General features: G+C 46.9%; 1 protein-coding gene across 4 annotated transcripts in view; it reads right to left on the bottom strand.

Annotated features, from left to right (window-relative positions):
• Piezo2 (piezo type mechanosensitive ion channel component 2) overlaps positions 1–22,402 on the bottom strand; it is a 339,893-nt gene that overhangs the window by 195,578 nt on the left and 121,913 nt on the right. For all 4 annotated transcript variants that reach the window (XM_077792280.1, XM_077792282.1, XM_077792281.1 and 1 more), the window contains exon 3: positions 19,701–19,826. In XM_077792280.1, coding sequence (XP_077648406.1) covers positions 19,701–19,826 — 126 coding nt within the window. The remainder of the gene's footprint in view (positions 1–19,700; positions 19,827–22,402) is intronic.

The following is a 22,402-nucleotide window of genomic DNA, read 5'->3' as shown; positions in this document are numbered from 1 at the left end:
GTGGGAGTGTTTCTGAGCCCTCTTGTCTTTCACCAGTCCCACTAACTGGAGTCCTGTAGCCCTGTAATGCTCTGGTCACCTCCTATTCACTTGCTGGAGAGGGAGGGGTCCCCTCCCCTACACGCTGCAAGGTACTGGACACACACACAGCACTGGGCAGGTCTGATAGGTGGCAGTTCATTACCCGAATACACTCTTGGCTTCCTGGCCCCTCACTCCTCAGCATCTACAGGGAAACCTGGGGTCTGAAGAGCGAGCTTTGTGCCCAAGTGACTGTTGCAGATCCACTGCCATGGGGACAGTGGTGGCTGACACAGCCACAGAAGGGCTCAGGAACAGCCGAGGCTCAGAGGACTCAGAACAACACTGTATTATTCAGTGAGGTGATACCGGGGTGCTGTCTGTATGAAAAGGAAAGACTTATTTAGCTCACAGTTTGGGGGGATCAAGGTCCAAGACTGGGCAGCCCACTGAGCAGCCCTCTGGTGAGGGCAGAGAATGGAAGGAAGCACATCACAATGGGAACACAGGTAGGACCAAATGGTCCCACAGTGTCCCCAGGAGCAGAGAGAAACGTGATCAGGACCCGGCTTGCTCTTTGGATACCAAGAGCCAGGGCTTGTATGAGAGCTATCAAAGAGGTCCCCTTGAGCCCCTTCATGTCCCTGGTGACGGAAGCACCTCTCACTTGTCCCCACTTGCCAACAGCATGAGTCTGGAAACCAGGCTTTTCATCCAGTAGGCCCTGAGGGCCCCCAACGTGTAGGTACCACAGCAGACACCGAATCGTCCGTGGGAGCAGAGCCCTCAAGTGCGGTGGCCCTGACCTCTGCTTCTCTTGTCGGATCAGCTCTCAATAACGTTTCCCTTTCTCTCTCCTGGAGAGCACAAACTTCACTAGACTGAATATATTTTCTAGGTTCATTAAAATGAGAAGAAAGGAGAGAAGACGGGACAGGAAGGGAAGAGGAGGTGAGGGAGGGCCAAGGGATGCTGGAGGCTTCCTAACCAGGAGAACTTGGAGGACACATTCCTCCTTCCATTGCATTAGAAGTGGTATTGGAACATGCAGGTTCAATAGAGCTAAGTCACACCCAGCGCAGTGCAGGGATCCACACCCACAGACCACAGGCAGAGAGCAGGCTCTGTGGGAGGAAGGACGATGGCCCCAGCACGTGGTCCAGCCTTTCTCTGAGCCTTGGTGGAAGTCATTTAGTTCTGCCTGGTGGCTCTTCTCTTGCCAACAACCATGTGGTATCATGGTCTAGATGTGAGGCATCCCCCAAAAGCTCCTGTGTGAGACACTGCAAGAAGGTTCACAGGTGGACTGACTGGGTGGTGAGAGATCTAACCTAACAGGGCACTAGGCCATCTGGATGGACTAACGGGGTGGTCACTGGAGGCAGGTGGGGTGCCTGGAGGAGGTGCGTCTCTGGGGGTGTACCTTTGGGGTATGTATTTCATCCCTGGGGAGCAAGAGTTCTCTCTGCTTCCTGGTGGCCATGTCCCCAGCTCCTTTTCTCCACCCCACCCTTCCACCATGATATCCTGCCTCACCTCGAGTCCTGAGGAATGGAGCTGGCCACCTATGGACTGAGACCTCTGAAACCGTGAGCCCCAAGATAAACCTTTTCTCCTCTAAATTGTTCTTGTTAGGCCTTTTGGTCACAGCAGCAAAAAATCTGACTAAAACACCTGGGGACCGTGAGGTGAGAAAGATGAGAACACACGTCTCCAGGAGGGAGTGCCTGCATTTGAGTGTTTTCCTTCAGCCTGCTTGACACTGAGCTCTCCAACCAACCTCCCAGAGGGCATGTGCCCAAAGAGAAGCAGGCTGTGTAAGGAAGACATGTGCTCCGACAGGAGCAGGGAGGGCGGAAGATCTCTGGGAGGGCAGGGCAATGAGGGATGAGGATCTCTGCTTTGGTTTTCATGTGTCCACTCTTGGTCTCTTCGTGGTCTCCCCATGTCAAGTTCCACTCTGGCTGGCCTGAGCATGTCCTTTCTTCCTTGCTAGATTCATTTTTCTTTGTAGTCACTACCACTATGATATTATAAAGTCACTTGTTTATGCTTTTTCAATGCCACAGAATATTAGCTCTTTGAGAGCAAGGATCTATGTTGCTGTTTTAAAGCTGCCGTTCCCCAGCATGGGGAATGGTGTGCACCATGCCATCAGTGAAGAGCAGGTAACTGTCAAGACATGACTGGATAGGCCTGAGTGACGCCTCCACGGCCGTTTGACATCTCTAGGGAGGAGGGGCTTCTCTCTGCTTGAATTTGGTTTCCATCATCACATCATGGAATTCATAGATGAGGCTTTGACCGACTTGGCTACCTGAGAATGAGTTTTCTTCTGATGAGTCTTATCGTGATTCAGTTCTATGACTCTCAACCAGTCCCAACATCCTAACAATAATAATAATGCTCTTAAGTTGCACATTACATAATCAACCCACAAAACCAGTGGCCTTTTGTACACTAACAACTATCTGTCATAGAATTTAAGAAAAGAATTGCATTTAAAATAGCATCAAAAATAAAATAGTTAGGAGTAAATTTAATTGAGTAGGGAAGAGATCTGTACACTGAAAGCTACAAAAAAATTGATGAAATAAAATGAAGAACAATGTATTCCAACAAAAAAAATTGGAAGATATACCGTATTCATGGATTCGAAGAATTACTTTTCTTAAAATGTCATATTATCCAAAACAATCTTCAGATTCAGAGAAATCTCTATCAAAATTCCCCTGCCATTTTCACAAAAATGGATAAAGTAATCCTAAAATTCATATGGAGCCACTAAAGATCCCTAAGAACTAAAAATATCTTGAGTTAGAGGAACAATGCTGGAGATATCACACTACTCAATTTCAAAGCCACGGGGTATTATAAAGCTCCTGAAACCCACCCAGCATGGTACTGCATGAGAGCAGACATCACCACCAAAGGGTCAGAGCTGACTTCAGATAAAGATGGAAAGATAAAGGGGAAAGGGTGACCTCTTCATTAAATGATGCCAAGAAAACTGGAAATCCCCATGTAGAAGAATGAAACTGGACCCTTATCTCATCACTTACAAAAATCAACTTACAATGGCTAAACACTTGAATGTAAGTACTGAGACTGTAAAGCTGCTAGAAGTAAACAGAGGAAGAATAGCTCCGTCCATTGGTCTAGCTAGTGACTTCCTGGAAAAGACTCAAGAAGCAAAAACAGACCACAGGGATTGCATCAAAGTAAAAGGCTTTCACACAGCAAGGGGGAGCATGGAGGAAGGGCAGGCACGGATGGGGAGGGAGCGCTGCACACATCTGAGAAGCGCTAGTATCCCAAACAATCAACTCCACAGCTCAACTCCACAGCAAGAAGATAAATAGCTGATTTAAAACTGGGCAAAGAAATTAGACAGATATTTCCCAGAAGTGATAGAAGTGGCCAACAGACTTAGGAAAAAAATGCTTCACATCTTAAATCATCAGGGAAATGCAAATTAAAACCACAATGAGATGATACTTAACTGACTAAATGGCTATTATCTCAATGATGAGTGAGTCAGTGCTGGAGAGGACAGGGAGAAAAGGGAACCCTGGTATCCGCTGTGCGGGAATGCAAGTTAGTACAACCATTTCAGAAAATAGTATGCAAGATGCCCCCCAAAACGAAACAGAACTTCCACAGGGCTCAGCAAATCTACTGCTGACGGAAGTGTGGTCTGCATTCTGTGGAATACTGCCCAGCCTTAAAGAAGACACTGTGTCACCTGAGACAAACAGGTGGGTCTGTAGGACACTGTGTAAGTGACATAAGCCAGACCCACACAGATACTAGGTGATCTTGTTTTCATGTGGAATTTTAAACAGTTGATCCCAAAGAAACAGGCTGGAGTGGGTGGGCAGGGGCCAGGAGAGAAGAGATTTGATCAAAGGACACAAAGTTTTAGTTGGACCAAAGGGGAAAGTTTCAGAGAGAGGCTTCACTGCAGGGTGACTACAGGTAATAATAATATATTTAAACTGGCTCAAGAAATAAACGTTTTATGTTCTCATCACAGAAAAATAAGTTAATGAGACTATGGTTATGTTAATGATTTTGTTTAATTTTTTTACAATGTATACAAAGATTATAAATATGTGATATTTTTATTTTCCAATTAAAAATAAATTAATCAATACAGTAACATCCTTTAGTTTCGCCTTAATAGAAATAAAAAACCCTCCTTTTCCCAGAAAGGCTTCGTGTACTTCAGGTAGTCTCTCTTCACATTCTGCCTTTATTTTGAGGTCACAATGATCTAAAGGAAGACTCTTCAATAATAACTAAATTTTGAGTTACTTATTTAGATTGAGAGAAATGTCACAGGTTCAAATTCATTAACATATCAAAAGATCACACATAGAAGGATGAAGCTGTCATAGGATGTCATCAATACATCCAACCAGACATAGAGGGTTAATTCTTCACACTGACCACAGAGACTCTGCCTCTCCCTTCTCAGCTTCTGGACACCACCTGGGCCACTCACCACCTGCTGGGAAGCATCCAATCAGCTTCCACCCACCCTTCACTTCCTGAGTTACTGAGTTGCCCTGAGGAGCTGTGAGTTGCCCAAGGCCAAAGGGACAGAAGGTTCTCAGCTACACAGAAATCTCTGATTTATATTTCAGCTCGACTACAGAAAACATCTACATTTCTTTAAATTAAAATATTAATTTGTTGCACCTTGAATGGAGTCAACTAAATGACAAAATTTTAATTTCATCACAAAGTATATTTTATATTAGTAATTTTTTGTTGCACTCTAGATACTTAGAATAATAAAGAAATAAAGAGAATGCTCTCATGTCAAATACAGTTTCTTAAACAACCTAATATGGCCATATTTCTAGTTTCAGGGAATCAAGCTTATTTTGTATATTTTTAAGGTCCTTAAAATCATAAAACTGAAGTAAATCAGACTTCAAAAAAATAATTTGATGTATACTAGTTGTGCATATAATTGTGCAGTATAATAATTTAGTACATGTATATAATTATACAGTATAATAATTTAGCACATGTATATAATGAGTAATGATCAAATCCAGTAAATTAAGCTTTGGATCCCTCTCAGGATACTGGTGACCATCAGGCTTGAGCTTGCTCTGATGGCCAGACGCAGACTTCTGTGTCCTCAATTTCTACAAACTTTTAAAGAAGCATTTACAGTCAGATTCTACACGGAAGGAGCAGTTCTCTTTGTACTCTTGTCTTCCTTCAAACTCCAAAAGGTATTTAAATATGAAGGGTACCACTTTCAACCCTAAAAAGCATCACTTATAGATGTAGTCCATAGTAACCCTTGAAGTGACATCGAGAATCAATAGAGTAGCAGCCTTTATGCTCCAGTGGCCATGGAGATTTTTTCCCCCTAAATTTACGGTAAGCATCTATTTTTACTTGATTGATCTTTATGAATCAACTGTATGTTTGGGGTTTTCTTTCCTGTCTTGGCTACTCAGAAGAGAAAAAGTCCCCCTACCCTCACTTAAAATGTATGTCCTAGATTTTTTCAAAAATATTAGAAGCCCTGGGAAGATGTTCTGGTGCAATCCTTGCACCCAGGACTCTCAGTCACCTTGGAAAAGCTATATAATGGCTGTGTCTCTATTCCCTTATTCCTGGAATAAAGAAGATGGGATCCATCATCTGGAATGTTCCATTTGGTGGAAGAGTCTGTTATTCTGAGGACACAGAGATGCCAAAATGAGCCAGCTTATATATAATAAAACCTCAGGAGAGTCCCACGAGAGTGCTGCCCTCAGCTGTCATCTGCATCAGCATGGCTAAAGGCAATGTGAACTTCTGTGTCTGCACACAGGAAAGAGTTCAGTGGAGACACACTGTTTCCTGAGTGTCAGAGGCCAGTCTCCTCCCAGCTTAAATGTAAAGTCACTATTGCCAGGCCGCTGGCTGTTATGTCTAAGAAGAGAAATATTTAAACACCAAAGAAATGGACACAAGGGTTTTCCCTACAGATCCATTAAAGAAAACATCTCACAACTAAACATGAGCATGGAAGAAGCCTGGCTTTCCCTGGAGGGGGTGTGTAAATTCAGGTGAATGGTTGCATTGTTTAGACTATTTATAAAGATTTTCAGAAAAATCACCCAATTAACAAACTGTGCACTTTTTTGTTGTTTCTTATAAGAATCTAGAACTAAAGACTACAATCAACTTATTTGGCAAGACAGCAAACTCTTTACATTATAGGATTATCCTAATCCCCCAATTGCAAAGGAATTGCAATTATTTCCAAATGCTCTCTAAACAATGCAGGAAGCTGTCAGCTACAGGCTAAGGTGCTGTGGGTAAGAGGCAGGATCACTGCATGAGCTGTCTCCCTCTGCCAGCCTGCAGCCCCTCTCTGGAAATCACACCCTTCCAGAGCTTTATACTGACATTGAGAAAGTCCTTCCCCAACTTTCTCAATTTCCCCCAGCATCCTTTGGACAAATCAGAGCCGCTGTGTTCAGGAGCTTCACACTGGCTCTGTCTAGGATTGGGTCTCAGGTCACTTTTCACCAAGTCTTTGCAGTTATGATAGTTTCTCTGTCAATATTTCTATCACTTATGGTGATTTTGCAGAGCCAGATTTTTTTTTTTTTTTGCTTTATTTAGCTGTGCTGCGTTTCCCCTTTCTGCTACTTTTCCTTTTACCAAGTACACATTTCTGCACAAGCTCTAAGTAGTCACCCTGAGATACCACCTCACTTCAGTGTCTTCTTGGATTTGTAACTTCATCCCCAAGAGCCATCGTCTGTCATCTAACCTCTTTACGTGGAAGGCCATAGTTGCCAAGCCCTGTGCAGCTGTTGCATTTAAGAGTCAGGCTGGCAATATACGGAGTTGCTCTCCCCTGGGTGCACACTGATAGCTACTGGCTGTAGCAACAGTAAAGCTCCATTCAATCAGGAAACACATACACCCTTATCAGTTTACGAACTCCCAAAGATTAGAATTGGCTGTGTGGCTATAAACCTTCTCAGAAACATTCTTCCGGTTAAGACTGAATACAAGTGTCCTTAGAAAGAATCAGTTTATCATGACATATGAGATAGCTCTAAAGAGTAGTATTTATTCTCTGGACTAAAAGCAACATTTGTGTATTCTTGCTAGGTCTAATTTTAGGAGCTCACCTATACACATTGCATTTAAAGGCAAGACATTGATCAGGGGCAGAGCATCTGTAAACTGCAGAACACAGCATCCCCTATCCATGCACTATGCTAGATGGCAATCCGGAAAATCATAATTTCTTATTGCCTTTATCTTCTGTTTCTCCCCAGTACCGGCAACACAGTGATTCCCCCTTATTCACAGTCACATTTTCCATCATTTTAGTTATCTACAGTCACCTGCCACCTGAAATACTAAATGGCAGATTCCAGAAATAACCAATTTATAATGTCAAATTATATACTGTTTTGAGTGATGGAATCTGCCACCATCCTAAACTGACCCTCCCAGGTCAGGGGACATCCCTTGTCCTCACAGTATTCGCTACCCACCAGTAGTTGCTTAGTAGCTGTCTTAGTCACCAGAGCGACTGTCATGGTATCATAGTGCTTGTGTCCAAAGAACCCTTATTGGACTTAATAATGGGCCCCAAATGCAAGAGTAGTGTTGTTGGCCATTTTATTATAGACTACTATTATGCTTGATATATTTTTATTAGGGTTCCGCTAATCTCCTATTGCACCAACTGTATAAATTAAACTTTATCATGGGTATGTATTATAGGGAGAAAAAGCCTAGAAATATATCGAGTTTAGCACCAACCAAGTTTCTAAGCATCCACGGGAGGTCTCAGAACATATCCCTGCCAATGAGGCAGTTACTGTGTGTTTTTATACTCACTTAGGCAGAATGAGTGATAAAAAATATACCCATAAATTGAAGGCAATCTGGATCTGGAAATACATGGTGTAACGTTACCTTACCAGAGCTATCGGGTTTTGGTTTGTTGTGGAGATGCACGCATAGTTCATGGCTGACTCTGAACCAAGGGTGACTGAGCTCGCCAGCAGGTCCCAATCTGGATGTTCTCATCTGCATCTGGAGTGCCCCAGCGCCTCTATTTGCTGCTCGAATTTCCAGGCTTATGCAGAATTTTCTCAAAGTAGAACCTCAAGTTTCACAATAAAAGGAAATGTAAGGGCGACTGCATAAAGCAAGCAAAGGGGGAGGCAAAGGAGAGGTTTTTGAGAGAGAGGCTCGAGCCCAGGAAACCAGCACACTGCCAGACCTCAGAGAAGGCTGCTGCGTGAATGAGCACAGCTCACATCTACTGGCATCAAAGGAAGAAGGATTTCATCAATGATGGTGGGAAAAACTAATCAACAGGTTTTTTTTTTTTAAATCTACTCTTGAGAGTCTATGCAAATGAACTCCAGATGAATTAAAAGTTGTGGATATTTTAAGTTATAAAAACCAGTAAGAAGTAGGGTATGATATGAATCAACTCTGAAGGTTGATGGCCTTGAAGCAACAAAAGAACTACAGATTACAACAGGAATGATGGGGAAAAACCCTATGTAATGGAAGTAAACAAAAAAATAATTCTTAAATCAGCTTCAAGAATATACATACAGAGGGTAATATGAGCAATCACATGAGCAAATCTTCCACAAAATAAAGACAAAATAGTAAATGTATGAAAAGTTGTTTGCCTTCGGTAATCATCATTTTTAAAAGCACTGCTGAGCTATTTTAAATCTACTGAATTAGCAAAAGTGCTTTACTCATATTGCTGATGAGGTTTCCATGAATATGGTGCACTTTTATCTCTTCCTTTTGTTGAAGTGAAATTCACATATCACACATGCTATGGCCTGGCTCTGGAATGTTCCCGAGTGCTCATGTGCTGAAGGCTTGGTCCCCAAGTGCAGCAGTGTTCAGGGCTTTTGGAAAGTGATTGGGTCACCAGGGCTCTGAGCTCCTCAGTAGGTTAACCCATCACAGCTGAATGCATTCCTGGGAGGCCCTGGAAACTGTGGGAGGTGGGACCTAGCTGGAGTGGGTGGGTCACTGGAGCTGTGCCCTTGGGAATCACCTTCCTCTTTTCTCTTTCTGTACCTCTGCTTGTGAGCATCTCTGCTCTACTCTGTCCTCTCTGCCACTCTGCCTCACCGAAAGACCAAAGCAAGGAAGCCATAAGCTGAAATAAATCTTTCCTCCTTCAAGTTGCTTCTCTCAGGCATTTTGTCTCTGTGATGAGAAGCTGACTAACACAGTACAATTATTCACATGAAAGTGAACGAGTCAGTGGCTTCTGGGGTGTTCATGATGCTGTGGAACCTAGATCCTCTATCTAGGTCCTCTATCTAGATCCACATTGTTTTCATCATTGTCGAAAAACACCACACACCTGTTAGTAGTCACCCCCACTCCTCTCACCCCACACCCCTGGCAATAATGATCTGCTTTCCACCTCTATGGATTGACCCATTCTGGATATTCCGTCTAAACGGAGTCAGCCAATATGTGGACTTCTGTATCTGTCCTCCTCACTCAGCATGATGGTTTTCCAGTTCAACCATATTGCCGCGTTTGTCAGGAGTTCATTTCTTCTTATGAATGAATGATATTCTGTGTATGTACATACTAAATTTTGTTTATTCTCTCATCTCATGGCGGATATTTGGGTTGTTTCTATCTTTGGCTATTTTGTGTAATGTTGCTACAAATGCTTGTGAGCAAGTGTCTGTCTGAACCCGTTTCCCACTCTTTGGGGGAACAGTTGGGAGTGGAGCTGGCATATCACATGGTGGTTCCCTATTTGACGTGCTGACAGCAGGCTGACAACTTACACTTGTTGCAGAGTGGGTGGCCTAGGTCCTCCACATTGTCACCAACACTTATTGTTTGTTTTTAAATTCAGCCATCCTAGTTGGTTGTTAGTCCTTAGGTCCCTGAGGACTAGCAGGTGGAGCATTCTTTACCTATGTTTAGGCCACCTGTGTTCAGAGCCTATGTTTTCTATATATGAATCCGCATATTAACTCCTAATATCTACAAGGGTTTCATAGGTAAGTGCGAAGAGTAGCTGAACTGCCTTCTAGGACTCTATGACAACACTCAGCCCACGGATGCATCCATCATGCCCCTGAGAGGTCCTTCCACCATGACCTTGAGATGTCCTCCCACCATGCCCCTGAGATTTCTTTCCATCATGTCCCTGTGATGTCCGCCCACCATGCCCCTGAGATGTCCTCCCACTGTGCCCCTGAGATGTCCTTCCATTGTGCCCAAGATGTCCTCCCACCGTGCTCCTGAGATGTCCTTCACCAGGCCATACGGTGGAGGCATACAGTTACAGTTCCGTTGCCTCCCTCTCACCCTGATCTTGCGTCCAACCCACACCACACAGACTTGCCTTATTGCTATTATTGTAAATAATTGACACCAGAAATGCTGTATCAGGAAACCGAGGTTAAGCCCATTGTTGTTTAAGCAAACAGAATCAATCCTAAATCATTTTAGATTTCCTGCTCTGGGATCGATGATCTGTGGGCCTGGGGGCAGGGGCCGATGAGCATAAGCAGCCCTAATGCGACTGTTGCCCACTTGGGCGCTCCTTCCCGTCTCTGATGTTATTCATGAGAGCCCTGCTATAGCTCCCCCACCCCAGGTCTCTGTTCTTCCCCTTCCCTCCTTGTTACTTCTAACTCCAGCTTTCTCTTACACTTTCTCTCCTGATCCCCAGACTGTGTGAGGAGAAGCACAGAACCAGCTCCTCTGAGCTCTCCTCCCATCTACTTGCCCCTGACCTGTGCACACAGCTGTGCAGGGCTGCGCCGGGCATCCTGAAAGCTACCACCCAATTTGCTCCTCCTTTTGTGTTTTTAATCTAATAACAACTTAACTCTTCTTCTGCTGCTCAGCCTCTTTACCTGCAGGTGGGTAAAATATCAAGGATGTTGCAAGGCTATCATACAGAATTGAGATATTGTAAATAAAATATGCCTGGGACATAATGGGCAATTATACAGTGAAGCTGTTACTGATTTAGAACAAAACTTAGAACCAAAAAGATGCTTAGCACACCCACACACATGCAACAGAGAGGCACACATGCTTATAGATGCTTATAGACACACATATGCTCATAGGTATACATGCACACAGACACACACACACTGCGGCACACACCTGCACACACACAAAGCTGGCTGAGGTGAGGGAAAGCAAAGGAGACAGGTAGCTGGAGTGTTGTGCCTGCGCCAGCAGCTCTGGAACTGTCCCCTCCTCAGGGCAGAGGCACAGTGAGTGTGGCTGTGGAGGGAGGCGCTGCACCAGCCAGCACCATCAGAACCCCGAGTCAGAGCTTCTCCCCATCAGAGCAAGACCAACAGGATCTCATGGAAACAGGCCTGGTGTGTTAGATGAGAAAGATCTGTGTGGATCAACACTGGGATGGTTAGGGCCAGCAAGAAGGGCAGTTCCAGAACAAGGACAGTCAACTTCCTTTTTAACACACCTAAGAGGAGGCTTGTGTGTGACGACATTGACAGACGGCTGTGCAGAGAAAGGCCAAACCACACCTCACGGCTACGGAAGCAGCCTTGGGTTCCAGGACCTCAGGGGTTAACGCCTGAGGAGGTGGATCTCTACTCACCAGAAACTGTCCAGCTTGTCACTGTCGTCAATTCACTGACTGATGGGCATCAGTCTCCAATTTTCTCAGGATTTGTAATGCAGGTCCAGCCAGCTGCAGACCCAATTGTGGACAGGGGCTATGGCTGGACCCCCATGAAGGGAGGAGGTGGGAGTGGGCTCAAGGAAGGCTGGGTACAGGCATTCAGCTCCTCAGCCACACAGTATGGAATGTCCCTGTTGCTCACGCTTAGTAAAGGCCATGTCATGTCGGTAAAGCATAGCAAAGGCTTCCAACCACGAACACTTCAGGGAGAGTGAGCACGTCAGATCAACTACGCTTTCACCCAGCACGACTCCAAAATGTGCAAATCCTAATCTTGCTTCTTCCTCTAAACTTAAGTGACCAACGTGCAACTTCTCCATAACCCCATGAGGCCGCAGACTGGGATGGAGAGAAGATCGACTTTGGGGTACAGCAGAACTCTGGCTGTGCCACCGTGTGGTCTCATGAGAGCTGCCACCTGCTTCTGGGACTCGATTTCTCCAGCAGTCGGGTGCCAGTGAAAGTCGTTACTCCGTAAGACAAATAGACAGGCTCAAGCGAGTTCTAGGGATAGGATGTTGGGAAATGACCCAGGACCGTCAGCTTCTTCCCTGTCCAGTGCTCCACCCTCTGCCTCTTCTCCCAAATTCTACAGAAGAGAGAGGGTCAGAGCAGGGAGCCATGCCTGTATCACACATTGCTCCGGGTTGGAAGGTACCGGATGCATGATGGGTTTTCAGGTGGACGAGAGCATGAGGACAGGGCCATGAGGGACTCGAAGTCCAGGCACAGAGCAGGTGCACTGGGAGTTCCCGAGGGTGGGAGGCAGAACTTCCTGCAAGGAGGACCTGGGGACACAGGTCCTGACACCACTGGGGCCATGCAGCCCCATGCCAGAGACTCCAACCCCGTGGCGCCCAGGGTACAACCCAGACGTGACAGAATTAGTGAGACACTGAGACAAAATTGTCATTGACAAAGTCTGGGTACCATGGAAGCTTCTTAATTTTCTGATTTAATTTACATAACAGGGCATTGTTTGGTTCTGTTCCCAGGACCTCATGGACCTGTGGGATCTTGGATGAGGAGTCCAGCTTCAGCAACAGCAGCCTGTACTTACTGGGCACCTAGGGACGGTTCCCAGGGACCGGCCAGTACCCACTCCCCCCTTCATATCAGCCTGAGATGGCAACCTTGTCTTCACTTCACAGTGGAAGAAACATGAGTGGCTAGCCCGGGCACCTAAAATGCTGTTTACTCAGGTATAAGTAGTATTTAAAAATCCTCATGGAAATACTTCCCATCATAAACGATATCCTACTTGAAAAATGCTGTACAAAGTGAATGCTCCCATGTGAATGCCACTCCAAGACATCCCCATGCCTTGGACTACGGGTTTCTCATCTCGGGAGGCACTCCCCTCCATGAGGCACACCCCCGATCTGCTCTGCCTCTCACCTGTCTGTGTCTGGCTTTTGGCTGTAAAAACGGCTTGCATTCATTATTCCAAGAACACCAGCTCTTCCAAATGTGAGGCACAAGAGCTCTCCTTCAGCGCTGATTCCAAGCCCCATCTGCAGATCTGCCTTCGACTGGAGTGCCCTCCCCCACCCGATGGCAGAGCACCAGACATGAGGGTCCCTGGGGGGTGGGAGGAGAAGCAGCACTTTCGGCTAATTCCTCTTATGCATGTGATTGGAAGGCACCTGTGGCCCACCTCCTCCCAGACCACCTCAGTTAACACAAGGTGGCACTGTGCTGTCCTGACCTGGCCCAGATGGCCAGAGGCAGAACCACAACTCGGTACAGGGTTTTGTTTTTGTTGTTATTTTTTAAAATTGTCTTATTGAGGGGCAGTGACTGTTTTCAGGAAGCTCACTCCTGGAGAGCAAAAGCCTGTCCGTCCGTGGTGCCTGAATCAGGAAAAGGTCCAGCAGAGAGGGGGAGGTGGGGACAGAGGGTTGGGCCTCTCACAGAGGCTGCCTCCCTGCGCCTGCTGGGCCTTCCCAGTGACAGCAGGGGATTTCAGGAGCATGGCGAGAGCCTCCTGCTCCATGCTGTGCCTCCATCTCATGTGGAATTCGTTCTGCGTCCCCCCAGCACGATCCCCAATGTGGAAAACTACAGCAAGGAATCTCCTTAGGCCAGAGAGTTATTTTCTCCAGAATGGACTCAGCAGGTGACACTGCAGATCTCAGGGCCACCTCCGGTTACCACCACCCTTGATCTGCAAACCTGGGGTGAAGCTTCAGCACCGTGCGGCACCACACAGGGCACAGCGGCTCGCTGCACCCCCACGGTCGGCGGGGAAGGGAGCTGCCAGCCTGTCTGTCCCTTGGCTTTGCCGCCATATAAAGATGCACCACTCATGGAGCCTCGGCCTTGGGAGCCTGAGGTTCTGAGGACAGAAGCACAGCAGGAAGAAGCTCTGTCAAGGCCAGTGGCAGGTTCTGTCCAAGGGCTTCTGGGGCAAGTCGCACGTCCTTCTAGAATAGAAAATGGACCTCCAGAGGCCCTCACCCCGCGGCTGCTCTAGGGGTCTAAGCCTGTGGGTGACATGAACCCGACCGAGAGCCTGCAGCTGAGCAAAGCTGGGGAGGTGCTCAGCCAACAGCCAGGACCAGGGGGAAAGGCGGACCACAGCCCAGAAACCTGGACTTAGCCAGAGGCCTAGGAGGAGCCCAGAGGGGAATCATCCAAAACACGTTAGGAAGGAGTGACACAGAGGGCAGAGCCAAGGAGCATGCGGTGGGCTCACAGAGGTTTTATTCAGTCACAAAGAAAAATGAAATTATGCCATGGGCAGGAAAATGGCTGGAGCTGGAGACCATCGTGTTAAGAGCTAAGCCAGACTCAAAAGGGCCAGGGTCCCCTGTCGCCCCTCATATGTGGGAGACACAGAGGAAAAGGGGAAAGGAAGGTGGGAGGGGGCCGGATGTCGTGGAATCAAAAGGACATCAGGGGGACAAAGGCACGGGGGTGGGGCAGATCCCAGAGAGTGACACTGGCCGAGTTACAGTGTCATACTGTGAGCATGAACCAACCAGAAACACCACGTCCCACCATTAGGTGCACCAATAACGTAAGGAAAATGAAAAAAATCCAACGGGGAATCCTGCCAGGTCAGCGCTCAGATGGCAGCTCCGATGGCAGCTCAGATGCGCTCTGGCTTCTGCTCCCCAGACCCCTGAGACTGCTTCTCCCCTCCTACAGCCCCACATCAAGGCAGTGCGCACGCTGAGCTCTGCATGTCTACACAACAGGATTCCTGGGAGGAGGGACTGCAGATGGCACAGCCCAAGGGGACAGCGAGGCCAGCAGCCCAGCCTCTGCAGGAGTAAAATGACTCCCGTCGCCAGGTGGAGGAGCCTGGGGGGAGAAGCTGTCCCCCGCCTCTCAGCTGCTGCCCACACGGCCCTGCCCACCCTGAGACTGGTTGATAATGTGAAATGAGGCAGAGCAGGGCATCCTTGATAAAGACCAGTAGAGGCATCTGCAGTGAGGAAAAAAGGAGGAATTGGAAAAGGAATATCATGATTTCTGGGTCTTACTAACTGTAAGTTAGTAAGTGTCCTATAAATAGCGATTACAAGTAGCTGTTATCATCAGAAGTTTCCCTAAGATAGCTTTGAACCCCAACGTCTCTTTCCATCAATAGCGTTCTTCAGCCAAGCCCAGGCATCCAGACTGACCTGGAAATCTCTCTAACACGGCCACACATCCACCCCAGTCCGACAAACTACTCCTATGTAATCTGTAATGACATAATTGAAACCAGGTTTACATTTATTTAAGTAGCCTCGCTGTGATGGAATGAAAATATTTTAGTTAGCGGCACAACACGTCTGAGCAGAATTTACAGCGGTCTCCCCTGCCCCGTGGATTCCTCACTTGCCTATAAGAACTCCATTTTGAAAATGAACGAGAGAGGGAGAGAGAGAGAGAGAGAGGGCTGGTGTTGAGTTTCAGCTCTGCACAATGACACCTTTAACAACCTGCCAGCCAGTCAAAACCTAAATAGAGCATCTGAAAAAGTCTTTACCACTGCCAGTTAATACTCAGAGGCTCTGGGGACAGGACCGTCCAGTGACTCAATATTTGTAAATGCTACTGTTGTCCCTCCAACACATGTCGGAGGCCCCTGGGAGAGGCGGGGGCTTTGGCCATGAGGAGGGCGAGGGTCTGAGGTTTAAATAGGAAAGTAGTCATTAGGAAAACAAAATAAAACATACAAATGAGCACCTGGTGGCCTGGCCCAAGTGCCCGCTCTGAACACCCTGGGTCACCCAACCCGCCATGCCTGGATCACACACAACTCCAGGAGGACCCACAACACCAGGAAGATCCACAACACCAGGAAGACCTACAACACCAGGTGGACCCACAACACCAGGAAGACCCACAACACCAGGAGGACCCACAACACCAGGAGGACCCACAACACCAGGAAGATCCACAACACCAGGAAGATCCACAACACCAGGAGGACCCACAACACCAGGAGGACCCACAACACCAGGAAGACCCACAACACCAGGAGGACCCACAACACCAGAAAGACCCACAACACCAGGAAGACCCACAACACCAGGAGGACCCACAACACCAGAAAGACCCACAACACCAGGAAGACCTACAACATCAGGTGGACCCACAACACCAGGAGGACCCACAACACCAGGAGGACCCACAACACCAGGTGGACCCACAACACCAGGAAGACCCACAACACCAGGAAGACCCACAACACCAGGAGGACCCACAACACCAGGAAGACCCACAACACCAGGAGGACCCACAACACCAGGAAGACCCACAACACCAGGAAGACCCACAACACCAGGAGGACCCACAACACCAGGAGGACCCACAACACCAGGAAGACCCACAAAACCAGGAGGACCCACAACACCAGGAAGACCCACAACACCAGGAGGACCCACAACACCAGGACCAAGAGAACCCACAACACCAGGAAGACCCACAACACCAGGACCAGGGCAGCTGCGCTCTTCTTCATTTAGATTTGTTCCTTTGTATCTGCAGACACCAGCAAAGCTGAACAGCAACCCCGGGGCATCAGAAGAACAGTATGTGTGACATCAGTGTGTGTTCACAACCAGGAGGGTAGGACGTCACTGCAGCTGCTGGAGAGACGACGCACGCAGAGCACCTTAGAGGGAAGTCAGCGGGTGGAAGGCCGCGGTTTCCACTGCCCGCCTGGCGGTGAGCAGGAGTTGACACAACTTGGTCATCACAAACGCTCCGGGCTGAATACCCAGTCTGTGTGAATCTTGGCCACCACACGGGTTGGCAAAGCTCTGGAGCTGGTTTGTCCTTCCCTTTTATCCTTTTTCAAGAATGTGTTAATGTTAATGCTGCACATGAAACGGAACACACAGCGCACCGCGGCGGCCAGCGCGAGCACCCACGCTGCTGGTTCAGAGGACCCCGAGATGCCCACGAACTCACCTTCACGGGCTCCGGCTCCCTTTGAGCTCAGCCTGACCTCGCCTGCCTATTGATCACTCACCAGAAACACTGGCACTTCGTTCGAATGGGACTTGGGCACTGATGGAAACGGGCTTGAGTGGGAATCTAACTTTGTAGGAACAGAGCTTGCCTCACAACGCCCATTCCGCTGGCTTTGGTGAGCCAGGAGCGTTTTCACTGGGGACAAGAAGAGACAGGAAGGGAGGCGACGTCAGGTTGTGACATGGGAGGCACACTGCAGGAAGAACGAGAGCGGCACTGCCGGAGCCAAGGGCATTATGGCGCACTGAGACGACACAGCACTCAGGAAGGGGTGTGCAGGGGCACCTGAGGCCCCACGCTCGGGCTGGCAGGAGTCTGGGCACAGGCATGCCAGAGGCCAGCCCTTCCTACCCTGCCCCACCTGAGACTCCGACACCTGAGGTCCCATCTGAGCATCTGTGTGTTCTGATCCTGGTTCAGAAGGAGGACAAAACAGAAGAGTTGGCTGTACGTCTGCGTGAGCCTGTCTCTACCTTAGGGAAGAGAACCCAGAGAGTACTGCGACAAACCAGAGAAGGGGACTTGTTCTAACACTCCATTCTGCAGTTTTACTTTGTTCTTTGCAGAATTGTGGTAAACCCTTACTGTAGATAAAAATAAAAATGTCTAGACTCCCTGAGGCAGTAGAGATGGTGAGTTACTCTTGCTAGGCTGGACACTCTCCAGTGATCCTTCCACATCACTCAGCAATCTGAACTTATGCAGAAAGGAGAGAGAGAAATATTAATCAACTCAGTTTTTAAACTCTTATAAGTTGATAAGCAAAGTATTCTGTGCTAAAATACCTCTGGTGATGAAGAACTCATTATTCTTGAAAAACTCTTTTGTTTGGATAACACTGTGGTTATAAAGTATACCCTTAGTGTCCCAGCTCACTATGAAATGTGCCGATGATATTTGATTACGAAGCACTATAAAATATTGTTGCTAAATTCCTGTGTTAAGAGTGAAGCTAGCAAATATAATCAATGCTTTTTATCACTATAATCTAGCTCAAATGCCATGATTTAAACTCTGTTTTATCAAGACTTCAGTGATAGAATGATATTTGGCTTTTATCCAACATTAGACCACATGTTAACAAGTGAATATTACTCAATCATGAAAAAGGAAGTGGGTACTGATACATGCTATTTCATGGATGAGCCTTGAAAAGGTTATGCTAAAGAAAAGAAGCCAGACACAAAGGCCATAGATTGTATCCATTTAGACAGAATGTCCAGCCTAGGTCATAAAGACAGAGAGGAGATGAGCGGTAGCCTGGGGTGGCAGGGAAGGAAATGGAGAGAGACGACTCCTGGATCTGGGTTTTGAGTGTGTGAATACTACATCTGAAACTAGCGCTGTGGGCAGTTGTCGTCTCGAATAGACCAAACCCCACTGAATTCTATCTTTAAACGGGTGAATTTTACGGCATGTGAATTACACGGCAATTTTAAGAACAAGGGCCAGATCTGCAGTTATAGGACTGAAATAAAAAGTCACCGTGGGAGACGCTGCCACCCGAGGGACTCCGGACTCAGCACAACAGCCAAAATGCACACCAACCGCAGCTCTGCGTCCGCCTAACACCCACGCGGCGAGGAATGAACACAGGTCCTAGTCAAGGGTCCCGGGCTGTGTTTACCTTAATACTCCCTGACCCGTGAGAAGTTTCCATCTTTTTATTTTATAGGGAGGGTGTGTCGACTGCATCTCAGCTGTACTTGTACTTATGAAAGTTCAGGGAATTTCAAAGCCACAAACAGGTCCTTCAAAGAGAAGCTGGCAAGGTGAGCTGCTATTACGGTCTACTTCCAGCTCCCTGGGCAGGCTTCCTGGGGCTCCTGGGGGCCTAACTGAAAATGCATGACTCTGCTCAGGCACCTGGGAGGCTCCTGTTCCTCTCCAGTGACAGTCACCCGTCCTGTAAGAACCAAAGCCTGGTTTGGGGAAAACACTCTCAGAACAAAGCACAAATACGCTGACTTTTTTCGGATCACAAGTTCAAAATGTTACAGGTGTAGAACATCTTACTTCCCTGTGAATGCCCCTGAGAACTCCTGTATCAGACCACATTTTCCCCCCAAAAGAGAAAAGAGACCTTGCGTGATGGTTCCTAACACGACTGATGTCACCGTCACATAACCTACATACTGTATTCAACCTCGCGTTCTTGTCTGGTGGCCAGGGATTGTGCCTATCTCTTCCTACTGTCGGCTCCAAGGACTGTGCGTGAATCTTGGTTTTTTAGGTTCAGCTCCATGATGAGGCCTCACACCCCGGGAGGAACCCAGAGACCCATTAATTCCGCCTCCTCGGGATCCCGCCCTCTACTGCAGGGCTTCTTAGACGTGCTCACACTACACTGGGCTGCAAAGTGACCAAAGCACACTCAGAATCTCACAATAAAACTACTGTGCCGTCGTCCCCGTGGGCAGTGACGCACAGTGTCACCACACACCCACACAGCAGAGGGAAGGGGCCCTGGGACACTCACAGTTGTATCCAGGCGTGATGTGGTGCTGGGCTTCCAGGCTGGCCAGGGTGATGTGGAAGATGATGTGCAGCAGCAGGAAGGACAGGCTCAGGAAGCACAGCGACTTCAGCAGCCTCCCCGTGTGTCCTGGGGGTGAAAGCAGAGGCTGTGAGGAACTGAGACCAACACCGCTCTGCCTCTCCAAGGGGTCCAGAGAACGCGTCCCTGTACCACCCGTGGTGGAGGCTGGCCCACCAGTCCAGGCGTGCAATGACCCTGGCCTTAATTGTTAGTCAATAGCCAAAATCCACCCTGCACAACATCACACAGTCAGCCTCATGTGCATTAAAACTCAATGTAATAGAAAAATGTCTTCTTACGCATTCTATGACATGTTATATGGCATTTTTTTTTAGAGAGAGAGAAAGAGAGAATTTTAACATTTACTTTTTAGTTTTCGGCGGGCACAACATCTTTGTTGGTATGTGGTGCTGAGGATCGAACCCGGGCCGCACGCATGCCAGGCGAGTGCACTACGGCTTGAGCCACATCCCCAGCCCCAATATATGGCATTTTTATAGTGGAACCGCAAAAAGGTTCTGGCCCAGAAAATTGTACAAAAAATTGCTGTCAGACTTGAAGGAGAAGGTAATCTGTATTTTATAAAAGTAGTTGTAGAGAATAGAAAAAGAAAGAAGATAGTCTGAAACATTTTGTAGTTAGGGTAAGTTTAATTTCAATAAAATAAGGCTGGAAGAGAAAACTATGAATCAATTTTACTTGTGAACATAGACCTAAACTATTAAAAAGATTTATTAAGTAGCTGAAATAGCACAGTAAAAAAAAAAAAAAAAGAATACATCATAATCAACTAGACTTTATTGCTGAAAACCAAGGGTGGTTTGACATTAATGGATCTGTAAGGGGATTCACATAGCAGTGGGCTGATGTCACGACTTTCTTCATGGACATAAAAGAAACACTTCTGAAAATTCAAAATGAATTCATGGTTAAAAAATTGAGAACAGGAACAGAAAGAAGCTTTCTTAAAGGACTGAGCCCATGGCTAAAGCAAGCATGCTCTTTCTGATACAAGTTTAGGCGGGGTCTCACTAATGTCGGAGATAAGGACACTCAACAATGTCACCACCAATTATCATACTGCTGGGTGTTCCAATAACACCGTAAAATTAAAACAAAGAATGAAGAATCTTATTAGCCAGAAATATTTATAGATAATATGATCAAGGAAAATAATTTTCAGAGGATATCATTATCAATATAGAGCATTGAACTGAATCCACAGACCAACTATTAGAACAAATGTAAGAATTCAGGAAATGACTGAGATACAAGACCATCTTGCAAAAACCAACATTCCTCCCCACAGTGCAGTAACCAGATAGAAACCGAGGCACAACTTGGTTAGCAATCAGAACTCTGCCACGGTTTGGTCAGGTGTCAGGCTGGGCTGCTGCACACTGTTATCCAATCAAACACTCGTTAGGGGGCTGCTTGGAGTTTTCTGGTGTCACCACAGTCCACAGCCCACTGACTTTAACAAAGGGAGACTGTCCGCCACCTTCCGGGCAGGCCTGGCTCAATCTGCTGGAAGGTCTGAAACCAGGGAGGGGAGTTAGGGAAGGCAACTGAGGGCAGGAGAGGAGCTCAGCTCGCCCCCTGGAGATTGGTCTGTCTGGGACCTTCCCTTCCTGACGGCCTGCCCTGTCTGCTGTGGACCTTCTTGGCCAGTTCACAGTCAGTCCTGCAAACCTCGACATAAAAGTCCTCAACCTAAAAGCTATGCAAAGAAATATTCAAGTCACATCTGCATATATTTCCTATTGTACTGCAACTCTCTCTGAAACTTGATTAATAAAAATGTATAGAAATACACACAGTTTAAAGACTTTTATGGATAAAAGAGAATAAATGAAGAAATACGTTAATTATGAATGAGATGATTTATGGCAAAGATGTCAATTTTCCCCAAGTTTGGTCTACAAATTCCATACAATTTCAAATAGCATGCAATAAGAAACTTCTATGTCTTCACCGAATACACTTCAAAATACCTAGAAGGGATGTTCTGAGGATCGCAACAAACATTTAAAAATACATTTAGGAATAAAGCTCTACGAGTTGCTCTGCTAATTTTGAAATATTAAGAAATAAGGTCAAAAGTGGGCAAAGCTGGTGTGTGCAAACAGACATTAAGGTATGTTATACACCTATAAGTTGAAACAAAATAAAGGAATAAAACAGAAAAATAGTCAAGTGCAATATCATACATGGCTAAGGTAAAACCCAACTTATTTAAATTAACTTGGCAAATGTCAAAGTTGACCCTACAAATTAAGAGAAAAGGGATAGGAATGACATCAGCGATGTGACGGGGTCAGAGGCCCCAGCTCTCACCTCCCCACAGAAGCACCCATGTTGGCAACCACCACGGATGAGAGTACTTTTGTGGGAGCCCCAGAGACTAGTTGAGTTACACCATCTCAATGGGAAAAAAAGTCCCAGAGTGAGCGTCCTGAAGAAGGCAAACTGAAAGGAGCGGTTTCCTTTATCCACAGAATCTCTCCCCAGAGTGGCGCAGCGTGGCGCTGGGGGGCCTGATTGCACTGCAGTTTCTACTCCTGGGCCAAGTGAGAATGACATGAGCACCCAATTTCCTAGTCTTGCCTATGCTGCCCCAGGAGGCCCACTGTCTCATCCCA

This window comes from Urocitellus parryii, chromosome 13 (genome assembly GCF_045843805.1).
Source record: "Urocitellus parryii isolate mUroPar1 chromosome 13, mUroPar1.hap1, whole genome shotgun sequence".
Taxonomy (NCBI): domain Eukaryota; kingdom Metazoa; phylum Chordata; class Mammalia; order Rodentia; family Sciuridae; genus Urocitellus; species Urocitellus parryii.
Note: the sequence above shows the minus strand (reverse complement) of the source record. Positions and strands in the feature narration are given on the sequence as shown.